This window comes from Cynocephalus volans, chromosome 1, assembly GCF_027409185.1.
Source record: "Cynocephalus volans isolate mCynVol1 chromosome 1, mCynVol1.pri, whole genome shotgun sequence".
Lineage (NCBI taxonomy): Eukaryota > Metazoa > Chordata > Mammalia > Dermoptera > Cynocephalidae > Cynocephalus > Cynocephalus volans.
In genome coordinates this window covers 77,597,901-77,621,298 of record NC_084460.1, presented here as the reverse complement: position 1 = coordinate 77,621,298, position 23,398 = coordinate 77,597,901, and the positions used below count along the sequence as shown (strand labels likewise).

General features: G+C 40.0%; 1 protein-coding gene across 1 annotated transcript; it reads left to right on the top strand.

Moving 5' to 3' along the window:
- The first annotated feature begins 1,917 nt into the window (after window positions 1-1,917).
- On the top strand, window positions 1,918-22,443 carry IGSF10 (immunoglobulin superfamily member 10). Its single transcript, XM_063087298.1, has 6 exons — window positions 1,918-2,111; window positions 3,425-3,554; window positions 5,951-6,341; window positions 10,344-14,684; window positions 15,189-16,089; window positions 20,535-22,443. The coding sequence occupies exons 1-6, from the start codon at window positions 1,918-1,920 to the stop codon at window positions 22,441-22,443; spliced, it is 7,866 nt and encodes a 2,621-aa protein (XP_062943368.1).
- Window positions 22,444-23,398: the final 955 nt, after the last annotated feature.

Below are 23,398 nucleotides of genomic sequence, written 5' to 3'. Positions count from 1 at the left end.
GACAATCCCAAGAGAAGCTCCTGGGACCTGGGGGCAAAAGGGAGTGACAGTAACCGTTACATGACATTCGAGGAGAACTAAAGCACACAACTGAGGGAGCAGAGAGGAGACTAGAAAGCCTGCACGTTGCCGAAACAACAGCAGTCACAATAAAGGCGCACTTCTGGAACACTCTGCACTCGGGCCGTGGACTCCGGAGGCGTGCAAGTGGCCCGTGTCCCTCTGCACAGAAGTGCTCCCCAGCCCTACGCCAGGAAGACGCAGCGCAGACGTTTGCTCGCTTCGCAGCAGAGAAGTTTTCCTCAGATTTGGACACAATTTGCCATTTGTTGGGAAGATTTTCTGGTCTCTGCCTGTGTCACAAGAGGATTCAGGACCAGAAGAGCCAGGTATTGTCAATTCCTATATCATTGTGTACATTTTCAGATTTAAGTTTGTGTGAATCCATTATCCATAGATCTTTTATGCTTCTGATTCTCTTTTAAATGACTCTCAGGTGGGCATAACCAGAACTGCTATTTTTAGCTGAACAAGAGAATTACCTTCATCCTGCTGTTCCTTTCTCTGCTTATCTAATGACAACACTGTGGAAATGCTGTCTCCAATCATACAAGCGCATGTAAAATTTTTGTATCAGGTGCTTAATCCTATACTGTTTTAATTTGGGCTAAATTCTAATAATTTTATTATCTGTATATCTATATAAAGAGGCAAGCAATTGAGCATCTCTGTTATTTCTAGCGTAGTTCATAGCTAAAGGATGGTTGCTGGTAGGATCCAAAAGAAGCAATTCTATTCCAAGAAACGTTGAGATTTATAAATTATGAAGGTCTCTTTTCTCAGAAAAGCATAATAAAGATTTTATTTCAACCCTTGGATGTTCTGAACTACAGGAAAGAATTAGGTTTAGATCCCTGGGCTTGCCATGGGGGTAACATGTCATTTTTCCCACAAGCTGAGCATATTTCTTCCCTGGTTATGCTCCCCCACTCTCATGGCAGAGCTGAGGAGGAGCAGGGACCAAGGAAAGAGGCAGAGGGATGTTCTGAGCAGAGCAAAAGCGGACAGCATCGTGCCTGCAGGGGTCAGCGGAGCTCACCACAGCACAGGTCCAAGGCTCAAGTCCTCTCAGCTGGTCAGTTACTGTTGCCTGTGGTCATTACTTGGCAGTGAAGTGTCCAATGTGTCTTTTTTGGCAAGGACTTGAGATCATGTTAGAAAGAGATTTATTCACCCTTCCAGTGGATTACTGCAGCCCTTAAAAATATTTTGGAAGGTTTAATAAAATGAAAAAACACACATTATACATTAAGTGATAAAATGTGTTACAAAATTAAGTCTGATCATATATATACATACACACATAGATATATATACACATATACATAAATAGATAATATATGAAAAGGCTGGAAAGAAATATATAGCAAAATGTAAATGACTATATCTGAGTGGTGAGATTATGAGTAATTTTTTTCTACTTATTTACAGTTTACAAATTGTGATGCCCATGTATTACTTTTATAGTCAGTTTTTGAAGATTATTCTAAAAGAACTAATTTATAAACAGGAAACTCGGCCTTATATATTTCGGTTGTCACAGTATCTTCTTTATAGTCCCCAGTTTTTCTTGCCAGTGAGTCCCTGAGTGGTAGGGATTGCTGCTTTCCATTAAGACATGAGAAGCTGTGAAGAAATTTTCACAACAGTAAATGTTCCACGTGATCATAAAGCTCGGCGTGAGGCCAGCACACACTATGGTTTTGTAAAGCGTGCATTTCACCACAAAAGGTATGAATGAAACTGGCCACTTATGCCCTGAGGGAAGGTCTTCCAGATTCCCAGGTTACTGTGTGTGGTGGTCCTGGGACTTTGCTTGAAGCATATTTAGAACTCCAAGGTGTGATGTTTTTCAGGATGAAGGTGGAAGGCAGGAGAATCACCTGCTTGCTACTCTCCTTCGCTGTGATCTGCCTGGTGGCCACCCCTGGGGTCAGGGCCTGTCCTCGCCGCTGTGCCTGTTATGTGCCTTCAGAGGTGCACTGCACCTTCCGGTACCTGACCTCCATCCCAGACGGCATCCCACCCAATGTGGAACGCATCAATTTAGGGTGCGTGGGGCCCTGTCTTATCCCCTTCTCAAAGAGGGATCAATCGTACTGGTGACTTGTCCCCCAAACATCTGTGACTTTGGGTAATTAACAAATGTTTTAACCATATTTCTCTTTTGACGTGAACTCATGAGGATCTTAAGTTTGATAAGGCAATGAGGAAATTTTTTCTGGTAAAGTTTTTTCTAGGAGAAAGTTCTTCTAGAACCCAAAGTCCCTCTTGGTAGCTTTGGAAGCCCATGATTGTAGAGAAGCTACATTCTGGCTATATGCTTAACAGTTAACAGTCAGGGTTATGATATATCATAAGAGATGACAAGGCAACTGGAAGTGTCCTCCTGTATATAAAAGATATGTATAAAAAGTCTGCTATATCCGTTTGTAAGGCCCTTCTTTCAATACAAACGTACTTATTTAAAATGCATGCCTAATTAAATCTGCCAAAAGATGACTTTATTTCAAAGTTTCATGAAAAAAATGTGTGTGTGAATGCACCTACAGTTGGACTTAACATCATTTATGTGACATTAGTGAGCACCTGCTAGTGCCACAAACAATAGTTGGCACTAGGGACAATGAACAAGACACATTATTCACTCCTGAAAGCTATAGTTAAAGAGAGAAGACAGTTGTATAATTAGTATAATTTAATAAGAACTGTAATAAAGCATACAGCATGTCTTGAGAACAGTCACTAATAATCATAGCTAACGTTATTTGTGTGCGTACTAGGTGCTGGCATTGGGCTAAACACTCTACATGTATTCATTCATGTAATCCTCATAACCCCTTTGGAGTGGGTTCTATTATCTGAATTTCACAGATGAGGAAACTGAGGCACAGAAAAGTTACTGATCTTATCTAGGGTTGCACAACCACTAAGTTCCTGAGTTCATCATCATACCCAAACCAGAAGCCCAAAGCTAGTTAACAACTACTGATGAATTCCACCTTGTACAGTGTCACAAAAGAGTGGACTGTGTTTTAAGAGTGTTCACAGATGGAAAAAGTCAAGGACATTCCAACCTGCAGGAAGAGCATAACATAAAAGTTTAAAAATGAGAAGGGAATGTGGCAAGTTCTGGGAATGGGAAGTGGGCGACTGTAGCTGAGACTGCGAGGAATGGGTGGAGAATGGACCTTCTGTGGCATGTGATGAATTTCAATAATATGTCAAGCTTTTGATTATCTCCCTAGAGCACAGGTAAAACAAGAGAGGCATTGGGGTGTCTTGTGTGTGTGTGTTTTTGCTTTGACATTTGAACTTTAGTTGACAGACTCAGTTTATGACTAGAATGACATTTTTAATTCAGGTACAACAGCTTGGTGAGACTGAAGGAAACAGACTTTTCTGGTCTGAACAGACTGGAGTTGCTCATGCTCCACAGCAACAGCATTCACACGGTCCCCGACAGGACCTTCTCGGATCTGCAGGCTTTACAGGTGAGACCAGTGGAAGGAAGGTGAGGGTGAGAGAGGTGAGCTGAGACCTGGGAGATGCACCCCAAAAGCTGCCCATTCCTACAGAATCCAAAAATAAACATTCTGTAAATGAGAAGCAGATGTCAAGGGAAAATGTCAAAGAACTGATTTCTTTTTTAATGTAACAATGTGTGGAAATTAGAATAAGAAAATTCAGAGGCAAGTTTTCTCATACCTCAACCTAATAGGAAAAAAAAAGAATAAATACCCAGGGGTTACTAAACCTTTAAAATTTAATTTAAAAGGCTACTTGTAGTCATGTTTATATGAAAATCAAATGTGGTTCCTAAAAATTATGCCTATCTTAGGCAGACATTCACTTGCTATAAATCAATATACTTTTTTCAGTTTCACTTCATTTACTTTCTTGTTTATGCTCTGCCTTATTCCAGTTTTTTAAAAAAAGTTATGGGGACTCCAAGAATGCATAAAATATTGTAGAAATGATCACATAAGTCAGTGAGAAAATAAAAGGTAAAACAAGACTAGGGATAAGAATAAGGGAATATAGGGAAAGTATATGTAGAGACCTTTATGCCTGTTATGAGTAGGACTTGAAGCTTTCCAGAAGCTCACAATACCTGATATCTACTCAATTTTAAAAAATTAAAAATAAAAGTACTGTTCAGGAAGAGCACAACCATGTCTAGTTTAAATCAGATAGAGATATCTTACAAGTATAATAAAATTAATTATCAATAATATTTTTATCAGTGATAAAGTACCAGTACAAGGGGTCTTCAAAAAGTTCATGAAAAGATTCATATGATCTTTTAGTTCTTTTTTTCCCAAACTTTTTGAAGTACCCTCGTATGCAGAGAGCCTTTTGACATCATACCAGAGCTGTATAATGGAGGTTTCACCTGTGGTGGGGAGTAACAGAATATAGAGTAGTTATGGGACTCTGTTGATTTGGCTTAATCAGGCTCTATCTGAAATGTGTCTTTAGAGGATTACATGCATTGCATATCCTTCATGGAATTCTCCACATATATTTATTCTTTTGTCAGGTTTGCAAAAGATATTGAGGAATGCTGAGTTTGAGATTGTACTCCATGGCAATATTCGGGACAAAGTTCTTTTATGTTGCCAATTTAATTATTCCTTGCTTATTTGGGAACTTGGCATTCCAGAAAAGCATCTTTGACAGAAATGACAGCTTAGACCAAGTCAGTAAAATATGATGAGAAATCATTCCTTTTACTAGCATTTGTTTGCTTTTCTTTCTGGGAGAAAGAGTATATTCAAAACTAGTAATTGGAAAGGTAATTGGCGAATACCCAAGCACTATTGAAATATTCAAAATTATTTTAATTTTAACTCAAGTCAATTAAAATCATATTACCAAAAAGTTTCAAATGCCCCAAATGTCCATCAACTGATGAACTGATAAACACAATGTGATACGTGCACACAATGAAATGTTCAGCAATAAAAAAGAACGAAGGGGTAATATATGCTACAACAGGAATGGCTCTTGAAAACATTTTGCTAAGTGAAAGAAGCCAGACACAAAAGATCACATATTTTATGATCACTAATCACAAAGTAAATTGGTGGTTGCCTATGGCTAGGAGGAAGGGAAATGACCGCTAATGTCTATCAGGTTTTATTTGGGGGTAATGAAAATTTTCTAAAATTAGTGGAGATGGTTGCACAATTCTGTGGATATACTAAAAAACAATGAACTGTACATTTTAAAAAGGTAAATTTTATGGCATGTGAATTATATCTCTTATTGATGTAACTCAATATAAATATAAATATAATTATATATTTATTAGCTAATATAAATGTGTGAAAAAACAAAATCGATATATACTCTCCCATGAAAAATTAAGATTCTTAAGTTTACTTGAAATACCACGTTATTTTTTTAAACCTTCTTGTTATAGAAATGTTCACCCATATTCAAAAGTAATGAGGACAGTACAATGAAGCCCGGTGTATCATCACCCAGCTTCCTAGTTAGCAACACATGACAAATTTTGTCCCACCTGCAGCCCACCCACTACTCTCCAAGCCACTGAATTGTTCTGAAACAAATCCAAGTTACCATGTTTCATCTGTATGTCCTTCAACATAGATATCAAAGTTCAAGGATTTTTTTAAAAAAACACAATTATTATTATATCTTACAATTTCAGCAATACCTCTGTAAAACCAATAAGTTGATGAGTGTTCTAATTTCTCTGATATTGTCATGTTTAATCCAAAACTAATTTCTTTGAGTTAGGATCCAAACAAGGTATACACATTGCGTTGGATTAATCCGAACATAACATTTATTATTGATACACTTTTCCCTCTTGTGAAAATTCTTTTGACAAAATAAATGTTTTTCTTTTTATTCTTAGGTCTTAAAAATGAGCTATAACAAAGTCCGAAAACTTCAGAAAGATACTTTTTGTGGCCTCAGGAGCTTGACACGCTTGCATTTGGACCACAACAATATCGAGTTTATAAACCCAGAGGCTTTTTACGGACTCACCTTTCTCCGCTTGGTGCACTTGGAGGGAAATCAGCTTACAAAGCTCCATCCAGATACGTTTGTCTCTTTGCGCTACCTCCAGATATTTAAAACATCTTTCGTTAAGTACCTCTACTTGTCTGATAACTTCCTGACCTCCCTCCCTCAGGAGACGGTCTCCTACATGCCTGACCTAGAAAGCCTTTATCTGCATGGGAACCCGTGGACCTGTGATTGCCATCTAAAGTGGTTGTCTGACTGGATACAGGAGAAGCCAGGTATCTATGCTGTTTCTTTGTCCTCATTAAATGGAGGACACCAGCCGGGAGGTGTTTTATTAGTATGTGAAGAGGCCACGGTAATTTAGCTGGAGAGAAAATGATAATAATAATTCAGGGATAATGAATTCTTAATGCATCTGCCTGTGACTGTGTTTCAAGTAGTTGTGCCAGAGACCTATGGTCCACAAAACTGAAAATCTTTACTATCTGGCGCTGTACATAAAAAGTTTGCAGACCCCTATCCTAGATAATAGAGCCCACACCCTTTAGTCCACATGCCAGGTTCCCTTAGTGTGGCCCTGCCTGTGCTTAGCCCCCCTGCCTTCCTTCCCAGCCCTCAGCCCCTCTCCATCCCAGACACACAGGCACTTTCTGCTCTAAGGACTCTGAACTACACCATAAGCCCCTTAACCACCTCATCCTGGCTGCTGCCCTGCGTGGAGCCCTTTCCATCCCGTTCTGCTTGATGAGCCCCCATTCTACAAACTCAGCTCAGCATTCCCCCTTCTGGGGGACCCAGCTGCTCCTCCACCTGCCCCCACCATGTGGGAACAGTCATGTCACCACCTCTGTAGTTTGCCTTCACTTCCATCCTTGGAAGGATAACATTTTATTATATTTACTAGTGCTAGATATCTGTTGTCTTTTCCATGTCTAATTTATCTATCCCTAGCCCTGCTATTGTAAATGCCTAGAGCACGGCAGGTACTCAATCATATTTATTAAACTAAACTTTTATCAATTAAATAGCAATTTTGATGGTGAATACAAATGAGCCTACCACCCACCATCTACCTATGGTTTTAACGTCCCAAACTTTTATAAATATAAATATGTATGTGTGTGGGTATATATATTTTCACACACACAGCATATACACATCTACATACACACACCTATGTCATATGTACACATACATATATACACATATGTGAAATAATTAGACAAACCTGCTAAGGCTAACATCTTTCTGTCACGTCTAAATTATCAAGTGTTCTCCCTTTGACAGAGACGGCTTAGTGATAATCCTACAAGACCCACAAATCGGCCACCTCAGCCTCTTAGACTTTGAAGTTTTTCACCCGTCCCGAGAGTGTGGCAGTTCTTGGCGCCTGCAGTTGCTGTGCCCCGCGTGGGACCGGCAGTCCTTGCGCACACGTGTCAGCAGTCAAATGCAGAGCCTACTTGTCTGCTTGTGGGTGTCTTCCATTCTCGGTTCCATAAAGCTCTTGGTGTTGCTTTTCTATAAAATATGGATTTATGGCCATTTCTCTGACAAAAGATTTCATGAATATTAAATTTATGTCCTGCTGCTTTTTCCACACCTTTCTAAGTACATAACAGCTTCTTGTTTTAATGCCAAATCATAGTGTAATCTTCCTAAAAACATTTTAAGTGGCAAACAATATATATAGTGTCAACAACACATGTGACATAACTAAAGAGAAAACAATGTAAATAGCTAAGACAATATGTGTGAGTGTACAGGAGGTGACAGCTATATTAAGACTGCGAGCTGGCCAGCTGCTATGGTAAAATACCTTCAATTGTAAGACGCATCTTGATTTATAAGTTAATAGGTGGAAAAAGGATGGTCTGAAGCTTAGGCTAGCCTCCCTCCCTTCCTTCCTTCCATGGATCTTTCCTGAGCGTCCCTGGCCAGGGCTGGAGCACACAGAACGAGTACAGAGTTTACAGTCTTGTAGGAAGACAGACAACTAGGCAAGTCATTCTAATAGTGAGTGATGAGGGCAGGACAGGAGAAGGGAGAGGTGCCAGGAGAACAGAGGGCAGGGAGCCCACCCCGAAGCAGTGCTGCTCAGGCTGGGTCCTGAAAGACGGTTAGTGACTAGTTAGGCGGTGATGGAAGACAGCGTGTGGGACAGCAAGTGTAAGAGGCGCAGAAGGAACACGGAGTGCCCAGGCCTGCAGGGCATGGCAGGGCTGAGGGAGAGAAAGCATTTCCGTGAGATGAATCTAGTGTGTTGGAGGGAATGAAAGTGACATGATCAGATTTGCATTTGAGGCAAAATACTTGTCAGAAGCCTGCTAACTCTGATCCAGTGCAAACAATAATAAGCATACCAAGATGCGAGCATAATTCCGTGATGAGGTTTCATTAGGCCAGAAGTCTTCCATGTTCTCTGCAGCATCTGAGCCCAGGGAATTGGTGAGTACATAAAGGGATGCAGCTTATTGTCAGGGGGTGACTGGGAGAAACCTCTTATAATGGCTCAGAGTTTTCAGTCTTGCCAGCTTCTTCCTGTGCTTAGGTTTAGACTATAAAATTTGCAAAAGAATGCTGACTAGCCAGATATCTGTGACATTATGTGTCACACTGAGGTACACACTAGAGTCTGGAGTCCTTGGTCAGAGTGATTTTTTTAAGCCTTTAAGAGGAAATGTGCACAAGTGGGAAGGCAGTCTGACCCTGTCTAATCATTCTGGCAAAAATCATACCTTCTACGAAGTGTGTGCTTCTATTGAATGCTGTGTCTAATGCACGTATCAGAGCCACTCCATGAAACAACACGGATGCCCCAGGCTGCATTTTACGTAAGGAAAAACCATATCTCTTGTATCAGTCCAATTCTGTTGCTTATCACAAAATACCTGGAACTGGGTAATTTATAAGAAAACAAAATTTATTGCTTACAGTTTCAGAGGCTAGGAAGTCCAAAATCCAGGGAACACATCTGGTGAGGGTCTTAGTGGTCATGACAGTGACAGCAGAGTATCACATTGCAGAAATGGTGGAGCAGAGAGAGCAAACTAGAGAAACCAACCTCCTCATTCACTCTCCTTTTAAAGCCCCCAGAACCACGCCCCTGACCACCATTATTAATCTATTCACTACTGCACAGTCCTACAATCCAATCACCTCTCCAAGGTCTCACCTTTCAATTACCATAATAGCATTTCCCACCCTCTTAACAGTCACAGTGGGGGCCAAGTTTCTAATACATAAAACTTGGGGGACACAATTCAAGCCTCAGTGAATTTGGGGGATGGGAACATTCAGTCTACTAACCTCTTATCAAGTATTCCAGTGACCAGCCATTTTAAAGCAGTGTTTTTAAATGTCCAGGTATGAGATATCCAAATACCTGAGGAAGCTTCTATGATTTGGAAAGGCTTAGACTGGTCCTAGTGCTTTAAGACTTGCAAGCTTCTGACTCCATCAGAACGTCAGATCTTCAATGGGCTGTCCCACTGCCTCTGCACAATGTTCTTCCCTTCCCACTGGGCCTGATCCTCCTCCAGAGAGTCTATCTTAGCCAATGGGGCCATCGGCCATCCAGTTATAAAAGTCATGAACCTGAGTCTCCTTTACTCTTCTTCTCATTGACCCTTTATATTCTATCAATCCTCACCTATTGATTGGTTCTACCTGCTTCATTATCTCCCACATCCATCTGTTTCTCCCCATTTCTATTGCCACTAAGCCTGACCAGGTCAAGAAACTTTGTAATTCAGTCAATGTTCTTTTGGGTAATGGAAATAAACTTAGATTTTTAATTATATCCAAGGACTTATAAATGATCATTTATCTAACAGGTTATCTTTTAAAGGACAATGAAGTTCTACGACTGTCTTAAAACATTAAAATGAAGAAATAGAACTAAGTTGCTGTTAATAAAAAGTGACACACATGAGCACATCATTTTGCTTCCTGAGATAAGGAAATGATTGATTCAACTAACATTTACTGAGTACCAACTATACCTGTATATCAGGCATTTTCTAGGCATGGGAAATACAGCAGTAAATAAGACAGATGAAATCCTTGTGCCTAGGCATATTGTATTGTAGCAGGATATACAGACAATATCTTTTTTAGAAATAGATTCAGAGCTGAAATACATAGAAAATTTTCTGTTAAACACTAAAATTTCCAAATTGTTTCAAATTCTAGCAAAAGCTAATTCTTCAAAATGTTCAAATATTAATTCATAAAAAGTTTACAAATGGTAATAATTCAACTATTTTTTTTCCGAGGTGTAATAAAATGCAAGAAAGACAGAAGCCCCTCCGGTCCTCAGCAATGTCCCCTTTGCATGAACCCCAGGACCTCTAAAGGCAAGCCCTTAGCTGTGGCCCCCACGGCAGCTTTCCTGTGTGCCAAGCCCACCATCGACACATCCCTGAAATCAAAGAACCTGACTATTCCGGAAGATGGTGATTCTACCTCCATCTCTCCCCAGGACTTCATAGCACCCTTAGGCTCCCTCACTTTGAATATGACAGATCACTCTGGAAATGAAGCTAACATGGTCTGCAGTATCCAAAAGCCCTCGAGGACATCACCCATTACATTCACTGAAGAAAATGACCACATCATGCTAAATACGTCATTTTCAACATTTCTGCTGTGCAACATAGATTACAGCCACATTCAGTCAGTGTGGCAGCTTCTGGCTTTGTACAGTGATTCCGCTCTGATACTAGAAAGGAGCCACTCGCTCACTGACACACCACAGCTCTGTTACAAATATAAACAGGTAGCTCTTAATCCTGAAGACACTTTTAGTAACATAAAGGCTGATCTCAGAGCAGATCCCTCTTGGTTAATGCAAAACCAAATTTCCTTGCAGCTAAACAGAACTGCCACCACGCTCGGCACATTATGGATCCGGTACTCCAGTAACGCACAAGTCACTTTACCAAGGGCAGAGACGAGGCCAGTGAAACACAAATGGACCATGATCTCGAGGGACAACAATACTAAACTGGAACGCACTGTTTTGGTAGGAGGGACTGTTGACCTGAACTGCCCAAGCCACGGTGACCCCACCCCACATTTGGAGTGGCTTCTGGCTGATGGGAGTAAAGTGAGAGCCCCTTATGTGAGTGAGGATGGACGAGTCCTAATAGACAGAAATGGAAAGTTGGAGCTCCAGATGGCTGATAGTTTTGACACAGGCATGTATCACTGCATAAGCACCAGTTACGATGATGCAGATATTCTCACCTACAGGATAACTGTGGTGGAGCCCAGTGTAGAAGCCTATCACGAAAATGGGGTTCGTCGCACAGTTTTCACTGGTGAAACACTTGACCTTCCGTGCCATTCTACTGGTATCCCAGATGCCTCTATTAGCTGGGTTCTTCCAGAAAACACTGTGGTCTATCAGTCCTCTAGAGACAAGCAAGTTCTTAGTAATGGCACATTAAGAATATTACAGGTCACCCCAAAAGACCAAGGTCATTATCGCTGTATAGCAGCCAACCCGTCAGGGGTCGATTTTTTGATTTTCCAAGTTTCAGTCAAAATAAAAGGACAAAGGCCAGTGGAGCATCATGAAGAAACAGATGGGTCTGGATTTGATGAGCCCAATCCCACTGCTCACCTTAAGTTTCCACCAGCTGTACAACCCCCTACATCTGCTCCAGTGGGAGCTGAGGTTGGAAAACAGGTCTCAAGCACAAGTAGGAAGCACAGCTCTCAGGAGTTAATACACCAGCAACGTGAAGAGTCAACAAATCGACGTTTTAGGGAGCACAGGAGACACTTCCTTCCCTCTGCTCGTAGAATTGACCCACAGCACTGGGCAACACTTTTGGAGAAAGCTAAAAAGAATACTGTGCCAGAGAAACGAGAAAATGCCACAGTAAGGCCACCTTCGCCGGCCACCCACCTCCTGAAAATACCTGGTGAGGAAGAAGACTCTTCAGCCATGCTCCCTCCAGATGAGGAACTTATGATCCTGGCAACTAAAGCTTCGAATGTTCTTGCAAGGCCAGTGTCTGCTGATTCCAGAACAATATCTGATAGCCCTGTGACAAATACAACTTCTGGCACAGAAGTCTCTCCAATTGTGAGTCCACAAATACTACCACCTGAAAAACCGATAGATTTCAAACTCTCTATTGCTATTAAAACTACAACCATATCAGAGAATACAAACCCAACCATATCAAGCAAAATGCATGGGACAACCAATCAAAATTCATCTACTATCCTCCCACTACTACCTGGAGTGACTGAATTTCAGGACGCTGACCAGATGGGGAGGAGAGAGCCTTTCAACAGTGCACCCCCAGTCACAGTGAGGACTGTGATCAAAGACGTCAATGTCAAAATGCTTAGTAGCCCTAACAACAAAGCTGACCTATGCTTGGAGTCAGTAAATACCACGAACGGTCAACAAACACCTGAGCCCAGGAGCACTCACTTCTATTCTCACACTACTCAGAAACCGAGCACCTCTGGGCTCCCTTCAGATCCACACACTGCTGCTCATCCTCAGCTTCAGATTCCTAGAAACAGTACAGTTAACATACCACTGTCTAGACGCTTTGGGAGAAGGAGGAAAATTTGGGGCAGGGGACAGATTATCAGCCCATATAGAACTCCGATTCTCCGAAGGCATAGATATGGCTCTGTGAGGCCAACATCCAGAGATTTTTCCAAAGGAAGCTCTACTGCATTTTCAGCCACAGAGTTCAATGTGATGTGCCCGTCATGTCCTCCCAGAGAGAGACTCAGCACTGCTACAGCGACTTTGTCTTTTCAAAGTTCTTCCCCCTTCACCCTTTCCAAAGCTGACCTTGCCAGAGCTGTATCAGAAGAGTCTACAACTCTAGTCCAGAATCCATCATTGCTATTTGAGAATAAACCAAATGTAGACATTGAGAAAACAACACTCACAATAAAATATTTCAGTGCTGAGAGTACCCAAGTGACTCCAACTGCTGCAGTCATAACTCAAGCCCCAGCTTCCATATCTATGGAAAAAGCTCATGGAACAAATATTGGTTACCCAAGTGCATCTGGTATCAGTGAAGCTAAAGGAGATTCAGTCATTACATCGCCCCTTTCTGGTCCCATCACCAAGCCATCAATGCCTACTACTATAGCCATTACAAGATTTTCAGGAAGGAAAATTCCCTGGCATCAGATCTTTGTAAATAGCCGTCACCAAAAAGAGAGATCAAGAAATCAGCTTAAATTTGGTTTACAAAAAAGCACAACTATGATGCTTCCTAAAATATCTCCTGCTTTACCCACAGATAAAGTCTCCCCCTTCCATTTCACAACCCTCCCAGCAGGCATGGTGCAAATTCCCTCTATAACACTGCCTACACCTCACCACAATTCCACCAAAACACAAAGTTCTAGAAGCTTCCCAACAATGAAGGAGCTGCTGCCCTTCCCCACTCTCTACCCCACACTTCCTAGTATCTCAAGCAAAGAATCAAGTATTACAAGCTTCCTATCAATGCAAACAGCCACACTGGCAACTCCTCCTACTGCCCCTGCATCTGTCATTATCTCTAAAACCCAAACAGCGAGTCCCACGGCACAAAAAGTACAAAGGAAAAAGGAGCCTCAGAAGGACACGAATGACCCAAACATCTCTCCAGGCCAGAGTTCTGGCTTCACCACACCCACTGCTATGACACCTTCTGTTCCAACCACAGTTGAACCTTCGATCAATCCCAGCGTCTCTGCTTTTACTCATTCCTCCCTAGAAAACACAAATGGAATTTTGAACACAATTGTTCTTCATTCAAGAACTCTTAATCTGACAGACGTAACTAAAGAACTACTTCAAGTGAGTACTGAGACTCTGAAGAGCACAACTGCTTCTGAAACAACTTTGTCCAGCAAATCACACCAAAGTACCACAACTAGGAAAACAATCATGAGACACTCGACAGTGCCACCCTTCCTGAGCAGCAGTGCCACTGTAATGCCAATCCCCATCTCCCCTCCCTTCACTCAAAGTGCAGTTACTGACAACGTAGTAACTCCCATTTTCAGGACAATGACTAACACAATGGTCAAGTCACATGAATCTGCAAAGCACAATCCTAAACCACAGCAATTAGTAGCAGAGGCTGCAGAGTCTCCCAAGTCTTGCCCAAATGCCACATCCACCATTGGAACCACTTACTCTATCTACTCTAATCTGTTACGTTCTACTCCTATGCCAGCACTAACACCAGCTAAATTACAGAATTCTAAATTGTCTCCCTCTCTCTGGTCAGAAAACCAATTTTGGCACAAGTCATACCCAGAAATTGCTGAAAAGGGTGAAAAGCCAATAGTAAGCATGCCGCCCGCTGTAGACTTACCAGAGACCACCACCCATGCCTCAAATTGGGATGGACAGAAGAATGCAAAAGAGAGTGGCTTTGATGAGAAACCAGTTCAGAAAATAACTTCCGAACTCCTTCCTTTTGACTCCTTGTCTAGGAATATATTTGAAAAGCCCAGAATAGTTGGCGGAAGAGCTGCAAGTTTTACTGTTTCAGCTAACTCAGATGCCTTTCTTCCCTGTGAGGCTGTTGGAAATCCCCTCCCCACCATCCACTGGACCAGAGTCTCATCAGGTATTTGAAACTGTTTCTTTACACTTAGTCTTCTTTGGCTATAAAACAAGGAAAAAATTGTGTTATATTTCAGGGTTACCATTTTCAAGTTTCTCCAAGAATCAATACCATTTTCAAGTTTCTCCAAGATGAATAAACTGTTAATATTATCCTTTGACATTTGCATCTTTTTGGTGTTGTTGTTGTTCATTAGGTTTTAAAACATATGTTAAGAACTTTTTTTTGTAATGCTTTGAAAGCAGATCCAAAGAAATATGATTTTAAAAAGAGAGGATGGTCATTATTGAATCCTCTGGCTTTTAAATTAAAATTGTTAAGTTAAAATTATGTTATACTGTGTTAAAATTATGAATTAAAAAATCCAGGAATAGTTTTAGCAATTTTAGGACTAGGTGTCTTAATTTTAATTTTAAATGTATTCTCAGTAGCCCAACACAAAGATAGCTTTATGTTTTCAATCTAAACTTTGATGACTTATGGCATAAATTTCTTTCTTCTTATCAGGACTTGATTTGTCTAAAAGGAAACAGAATAGCAGGTTCCAGGTGCTCCCCAATGGCACCCTGTCCATCCAGAGGGTGGACATTCAGGACCGTGGACAGTACCTGTGCTTGGCATCCAATCTGTTTGGCACAGACCGCCTTCATGTCACCTTGTCTGTGGTTTCCTATCCTCCCAGGATCCTGGAGAGACGTACCAAAGAGATCACAGTTCATTCTGGAAACACTGTGGAACTGAAATGCAGAGCAGAAGGGAGGCCAAGCCCTACGATTTCCTGGATTCTTGCAAACCAAACAGTGGTCTCAGAATCATCCCAGGGAAACAGGCAGGCCCTGGTGACATTTGATGGAACACTGGTCATCCGCAATCTCAGCATTTATGACCGTGGCTTTTACAAATGCATAGCCAGCAACCCAGCTGGCCAGGATTCACTGCTGATTAAAATGCAAGTCATTGCAGCCCCACCTATTATTCTAGAGCAAAAGCGGCAAGTCATTGTAGGGACTTGGGGTGAAAGCTTGAAACTGCCCTGTACTGCAAGAGGAACTCCTCAGCCCAGTGTTTACTGGGTCCTCTCTGATGGCACTGAAGTGAAACCATTACAGTTTACCAACCCCAAGTTGATCTTATTTTCAAATGGGACTCTGTATATAAGAAACATAGCCTCTTCAGACAGGGGAACTTACGAATGCATCGCTACCAGTTCCACTGGCTCGGAGAGAAGGGTGGTAACACTTACGATGGAAGAGCAAGAAACCACTCCCAGGATAGAAGTTGCATCCCAGAAATGGACTGAGGTGAATTTGGGGGACAAATTACTACTGAACTGCTCAGCCACTGGGGAGCCCAAACCCAAAATAATCTGGAGATTACCATCCAAGGCTGTCGTTGACCAGTGGCACAGGTAAACCTGTACCTTTGTGTTGGAATTACTGCTGTTTAGCTGTGCAACTTCTGAAATGGAAAAAGTGCTCCAGCAAGGTTAGCAGCAGTTTTAGAGAGCACATAGACTCTGCTCATAAAGTCACCCCTCTCTAAAGAAACCTAATCCTCTTGAGGTCATTTGAACGTAAAAATGCCTAACTCTTAAGGGCCAACATCTTGAGTTTATACAAGAGGTCTTCAAAAAGTTCACAGAAGGATTCATATTATCTTTTAATTCAAAAGTTCCATGAACTTTTTAAAGTACTCTCGTATAGTTAAAAGCAGAATCAAAATTTTGTCTCCATACTGTGAGTTTTAAAATGGTAACTGTGTAAGTGTATTCATACTCTCCATATCCAGAAACAAGGAGGGAATTTCTGTGATGCAGTCGAAGTTCTGGAGAGAAAAGCTCCATTATTTCACTCTTCAAAGTCTCCTATTAGACATATTAAACTTTAGTAAAATCAGCACTTAATTTCTTCTTTCCCAAAATTGCAAAGTACTTTTAGAAAAGTCACAACATTAAGACCTTCACAACGTTAAATGCATTCAGGATTTCCTTCCTCTGATGTGGTCAGACAAGTACATATATAGATCTGCTTTCTCTAGTATGCTCTTCTGTAAGCACATTAGTATTCATTTCATGGCTGGTTTTCTGAATAGATGAAATCTATCTTTGAAAAGCAATAATTGTAGCATATGAGTTATTAATTTTTTCCATTTGCATGACTTTGTGATGATTTTCCATAATATGCCAGGAAAAGATAAGGATGAGCATTTCCATTTTACGTATATGTTTATTCATTAATAGAAAATGTCCATGCAGGAAAAATTATACATAGTGGATATGAATTTATACTCATGCTTAGAAGTTGAAGAGCAGATTTTTTTCTAGTTTCACAATGAGTTGGTACTTAATGAATTTAACTTGTGATTTTTAATTCAAAAGTAAATGTTACTCTTCAAGTTTTTCAAATAATTAGTCATCAAAATTACCTGACTAAATGTTAAATTGAACTTAGTACAGATTTAAAGTTTTAAAATTCTTGAGTTGTGAAATGTGAACTTTAGAAACCATGTTATTTTTTTATCCACTACACATAAACCCATTATAGCATCAAATACTTTCAATGCTGTATGAGCTTTTGCATTTAATTTCACAATATCAGCACCTCTAATTTTTTTTATCTTCAAGTTATTGTAAGCATTTCATTAATGTTGAATGCCAGTTCTATTTTCTGAAATTAACACATTTAAAATACATTCCGCAGCACATGGGGTATAATTCTCATTTACCCAGAGACTGCTCGTTATTTTTGTAATTTTGAATATAATTTTCACTAGCCACACAGAAACCAGTGCAAGTGTAGAAAGCATCACATCTGTGATAGGAATAACAGATAAATTTCAAAATTTAGTTTGTAAAGACAATGTCCAAAACATTCACTGGGCATTAGGTCAATTTTAGAAAATAGAAACCATTTATCAGGAGCTATGAAAAAATGTAAGGAAATGTCTTAAAAGTCTGCAAATTATTCCAAAATGCATTATTAGCATCTCAGAATAAATCTTGAGTAGGTATTCCAACAAATCCCTCAAAGTTAAATAGCAAAGAAATTGGGCAAGCTATTTATATTTTGTTTGGGGAACATACTTATGGAACACAGAAAGATTGTTCATATGTGAAAGATGCAAAAGAGTGTGGTAAGATCGCAGACACTGTAGGGGACCCACCACAGGCACTGCGTTCTTTTCTTTTATAAGGAAAAAGAATTTGTTTGCTAACTGAGCACTGCAATGATTATTTTGCAACTTACCTACTCAAGAAGGCAAGAATATTCTTTATTTAGATGCTTTAAACATGGCAACAGAAGGAAAAAGGGCACTTCTATTGCAAAATAGAACAAAAAACCTTACTCTTCCCACTTCTTGGCATTACAAGTTTGAATTTATTTTAGATTCTAAAAATGAGAAAATTTTCATCATAGCTATGCTGATCCAAGTCCACCCCACCATGCCCCAAATAAGCAAAATTTGTTCAGTTTCTTAAAGCCTGCTTGTCAGCTAAACCAAAAAGCTAGCTTTTTCTGAGAATTTTCAATGGTCCCAGACTCAGAGTATTGCTAGTCTATTTCCAGTACTTTCAACATAACTTATACAACCTGTTTCAGTGCAGAACTGTGTTTTCTTTCCTCTGGAACGTTGTTCCTCATGACCTAGGAGCTTATACGAGTGCAGAATGTCAGGCCCCTCCCCAGACCCACTGAATAGAAATCTGCACTTTTTACAAAGATCCCTGGGTGAATCATATGGAAATAAAGTCTGAGCAGCAGTGCTTGGAAAGGCTGTAGATGGCCTGCCTCTGCATTCATCTTTATAGAGAATTCTATTTCTTTTACTCAGGGAAAACTTCTTTCAAAAGCAAATTCTCTCTTAAAAATATTAGTTTATAAAAAGAAACAGCTATAGTTCTGTCTCTCCTTATATATCACAATTTCCAGTTGAATCAGATTTGGGGTGGGAGTGTCACTCTCAGTCAGTGGTTCTCAAAGGGTAGTCCTGTACCAATAGTATTAGTATTGCCTGAGAATTTATTGAATCAGAAGCTTTGATCCTGTGTTTTAATAAGCAATCTGTGTTGTTAAAAGTCCTCCAGGTGATTTTGGTGCACAAATTTGAGGCTAGTTCTCAAACTTGATTTTTCATAAGTCACCTGGGAAGTTTGTTAAACAGTGATTCCTAGATCCCTAGCCAGAGCTATTGAATCAGAATCTCTGGAAAGTGAAGCCGAGAAATATGGGTCTTAAATTCGACCTCATGTAATTCTGATACAGGTGATGGAAGAAGTGCACTGAGAACCAACATTTAGAGCCGTGGTTCTTAGACTCCGCTGCACACGTCAATCTATCATCTGGAAATCTTTAAGAATCCTGATGCCTAGATCACACTCCACACTAAGTCAAAAATTCTGGAGGTGGGATCCAGCCATAAGTATTATTTTAAACTCCACAGTGACTTTAATGTGCAAACAAGTTTGAGAATCTGTGCTTTTAGAAAGCGCGAGGAAGTAATAGCAGTGTAGCATGGTGAAAAACACAGGGTTTGGGAACCAGTCCTGTGGCCTATGGCAAGTTATTAAATCTTTCTAAATAACTGTTTTTTTCAGCTGCATAATGGGAGAACTACTCTAAGACTTAAAAACCAGTGCAAAGCACCTGGCAATTTCCATTCCCTTTATTAAGTGCATCCATTATGATGATTTTGCCTTGGTTTATATGCCAGAGAATTTTCTTCCCCATGAGAAAAAATAAATAAATGAAAGATACAGTACCCTCCATACTTCATGGTGTTTGCTGAAGAATAAAAATGACTTGAAGCTGTTTGATTTGGCTAGCAGTTCAGCTATGAAAAGCAGTCCTCACTTTTCTCTCCAGTTTCGTATACCTACTTAGCCCAAGCTGCCAGAAATTAAGAAAAACATACATATACATTTTCACCTGTGGGTGGTCCTTTATCATCACAGCTTCAGCACCAATTCAGTATCCACTGGTCATTCTGAAAAACTACACTTTTACCTGGAAAGATATGCCATCTGGTGGTTAAGTATAGTAACAGCAGGCTGTGCAGTGGCTGCACACTTGAGGGAGAAAAATGGTGTTTCACACAGTTCAACCTAATGCAGAAACCAAGGAGCCATTTCACATCTGCCCAGAGGGCAAATGCTGCAGCAAGCTTCTAATAGGTCTTATGTTGGCATTCTTTCTCTTTATAATAAAGTAGAACTCATTTTCCAACCAAATAATTCAATAACTGTTTTGTTACTAATACCTTTTTTAAAAGTATAAGCCTGGCATCTTTTCTGAGAAAGTTAATTTGTATTAAAGTTATTTTCTTCCGTACTGGTATGACAAAATGATAATTTTTGTGGAGCTATTAGTTTATTTGATATGTAAAATGGTCAATGAGTCGCGGTGTCTAAGAATCCAGTATTTATAGCATTCCCCTCATCATTAAAATGATTTTTTTAAAAATTACCATGTAAAGGAGGTTCATTTGAAGTTCATCTGAGAAATACTACTTGTTTGCACTAAATTATACCTGTTCAGTTAATTTCATCTTTCAGCAAATGGCTTAGAAGATAATAAACTAGTACTGATTATAATTTTCATTGCAAGTTTAAAGCTAATTGTAAGTACAAAAAAAAAAAAAAAACCTGTGTGTGAAGTGATGCATATGCTGATTAGCTTGATTGTGATCACTCCACAATGTATATGTATATTAAACCATCACACTGTACACCTTAAATATACATTTTGGTTAATCATGACTCGATTAAGGGGCGGAGGAGTGCTACTCCCATGTAAATAAGACAACGTCCTCTACTGCTAACAGCTGTACACTCAAATTAGTTTCTTTTCTTCTTAGAATAGGCAGCCGAGTCCATGTCTACCCAAATGGATCCCTGTTTATTGGATCAGTAACAGAAAAAGATGGTGGTGCCTACTTGTGTGTAGCAAGGAACAGAATGGGGGACAATCTGATACTGATGCATGTCAGCCTGAGACTGAAACCTGCCAAAATTGACCACAAGCAGGATTTTACAAAGCAAGTGCTCCATGGGAAAGATTTCCAAGTTGACTGCAAAGCTTCTGGCTCCCCGGTGCCCGAGATATCATGGAGTTTGCCCGATGGGACGATGATAAACAATGCAATGCAAGCCGATGACAGTGGCCACAGGACCAGGAGGTACACCCTTTTCAACAACGGGACCTTATATTTCAACAAAGTTGGGATAGCAGAGGAAGGAGATTATACTTGCTATGCCCAGAACACCCTAGGGAAGGATGAAATGAAGGTCCACCTAACAGTTGTAACAGCTGTGCCACGGATAAGACGTGGTCATGATACCAACACGAGAACCAAAGTTGGAGACACAGCCGTCCTTGACTGTGAGGTCACTGGGGAACCCAAACCAAAAATATTTTGGTTGCTGCCTTCCAATGACATGATTTCATTCTCCAATGATAGGTACACATTTCATGCCAATGGGTCTTTGTCCATCAACAGAGTAAAACTGCTCGATTCTGGAGAGTACATGTGCGTAGCCCGAAATCCCAGTGGGGATGACACCAAAATGTACAAACTGGATGTTGTCTCCAAACCTCCATTAATCAATGGTCTGTATACAAACAAAACTGTTATTAAAGCCACAGCCGTGAGGCACTCCAAAAAACACTTTGACTGCAGAGCTGAAGGGACACCATCTCCTCAAATCATGTGGATCATGCCAGACAATATTTTCCTTACAGCCCCATACCATGGAAGCAGAATCACAATCCATAAAAATGGAACCTTGGAAATTAGGAATGTGAGGCTTTCAGATTCAGCTGAGTTTATCTGTGTGGCTCGGAACGAAGGAGGAGAGAGCATTTTGGTGGTTCAATTAGAAGTACTGGAAATGCTGAGAAGACCAAAGTTCCGAAATCCATTTAATGAAAAAATAGTTGCCCAGCTTGGAAAGTCCACAGCATTGAATTGCTCTGTTGATGGTAACCCACCACCTGAAGTAATGTGGATTTTACCAAATGGCACACGATTTTCCAGTGGACCACAAAATTCTCAGTACCTGATAGCAAGAAATGGTTCTTTTGTCATTCATAAAACAACTCGGGACGATGCAGGGAAATATCGCTGTGCAGCTAGAAACACAGTTGGCTATATTGAGAAATTAATCGTATTAGAAATTGGCCAGAAGCCAGTTATTCTTACATATGCACCAGGGACAGTAAGAAGGATCAGTGGAGAATCTCTGTCACTGCAATGTGTATCTGATGGAATTCCTAAGCCAAATATCAAATGGACTATGCCAAGTGGTTATGTAATGAGTAGGCCTCAAACTAATGGAAAATACATATTGCATGAAAATGGCACCTTAGTCATCAAAGAAGCAACAGCTTATGACAGAGGAAATTATATCTGTAAAGCTCAAAACAGCGTTGGCCACGCACTGATTACTGTTCCAGTAGCGATTGTAGCCTACCCTCCTCGAATTACAAGTCGCCCACCCAGGAGCATCCTGACAAGAAAAGGAGCGGCCTTTCAGCTCCGCTGTGTGGCCCTGGGAATTCCCAAGCCAGAAATCACATGGGAAATGCCTGACCACTCCCTGCTCTCGATGGCAAGTATAAGCAGAATGCATGAAAGTGAGCTGCTTTCCCCCCGGGGCACCCTAGTCATTCAAAACCCCCAGACCTCCGATTCTGGGATATACAAGTGCACAGCAAGGAACCCACTTGGCAGTGATTATGCGACAACTTATATTCAAATAATCTGACATGAAATAAAGTTAAAATAAAATCGAACATCTGGACAGAGTTTTTTTTGGAAGAAGTTTAATCAAAGGCAGCCATAGGCATGTAAATTAATTTGAATACATTTACAATATTAAATTTACAACGAACATGCAAAAAAAAAAAAAGGACTTGTAAATAAGTGCATTATGAACTGATACTGATTTGTTTAATGGATCTCAAAACAAACTTTTAACTTAAGGCACTTTTATTTTGCCAACAAATAACAATGAACATTAAGAGAAAAAGGGGCCACCGTAAAATAACAAATGGCTAATGTACCTGAATTTTTCAGTCAAGAATGGACTTCTTTTTTCTTTTACTACCAGTTGCCTAGTGTCCATTTTCTACCAATGTTACAAGCATGGCTCTCAGAACAGAGATAATGAGAAAAGATTGAATTTGCAGTCTTTATGTAAATCTGCCATCTTGATGTATAAATATTTTGTAGTTGGTTTACAAATATTTTGCTAAAACCTACAGAAAATAAGCACTGAACTGTTTTTATTGTGATTCACCATTTGTTCACACTGAAAATTTTCACTGATGGGGAATACAAAAATGTTTTAATAACTGCATTTAAAAATAAATGCAGGCTAACTTTTCCACATGTAAAAAGCAACTTAACATCATAAAATGTGAAAAGGGGGTTGATTAATCTTTGTCCAAATACACCCATTAAAAAGGTTTTAAAACATACAATGAAACTTCTTTATAATTTTAAAATCTAGCTCAGGCACCCCTGGTTTTGGAGTTGTTTAAAGTTTTCTGAGGAGGAATCACTGCGAGCTTTTTATTTCACTAAGTGGTAATTCTTTATGCAGTGGGAAAATGTTTGACAGGGTCTCGATCTATTACATATAATAAAGTTTCACTGTATTTAAAATCTGATCAACCCTACATAAATGTTGCTTTTCATAATTCACTGAATTTATTTAT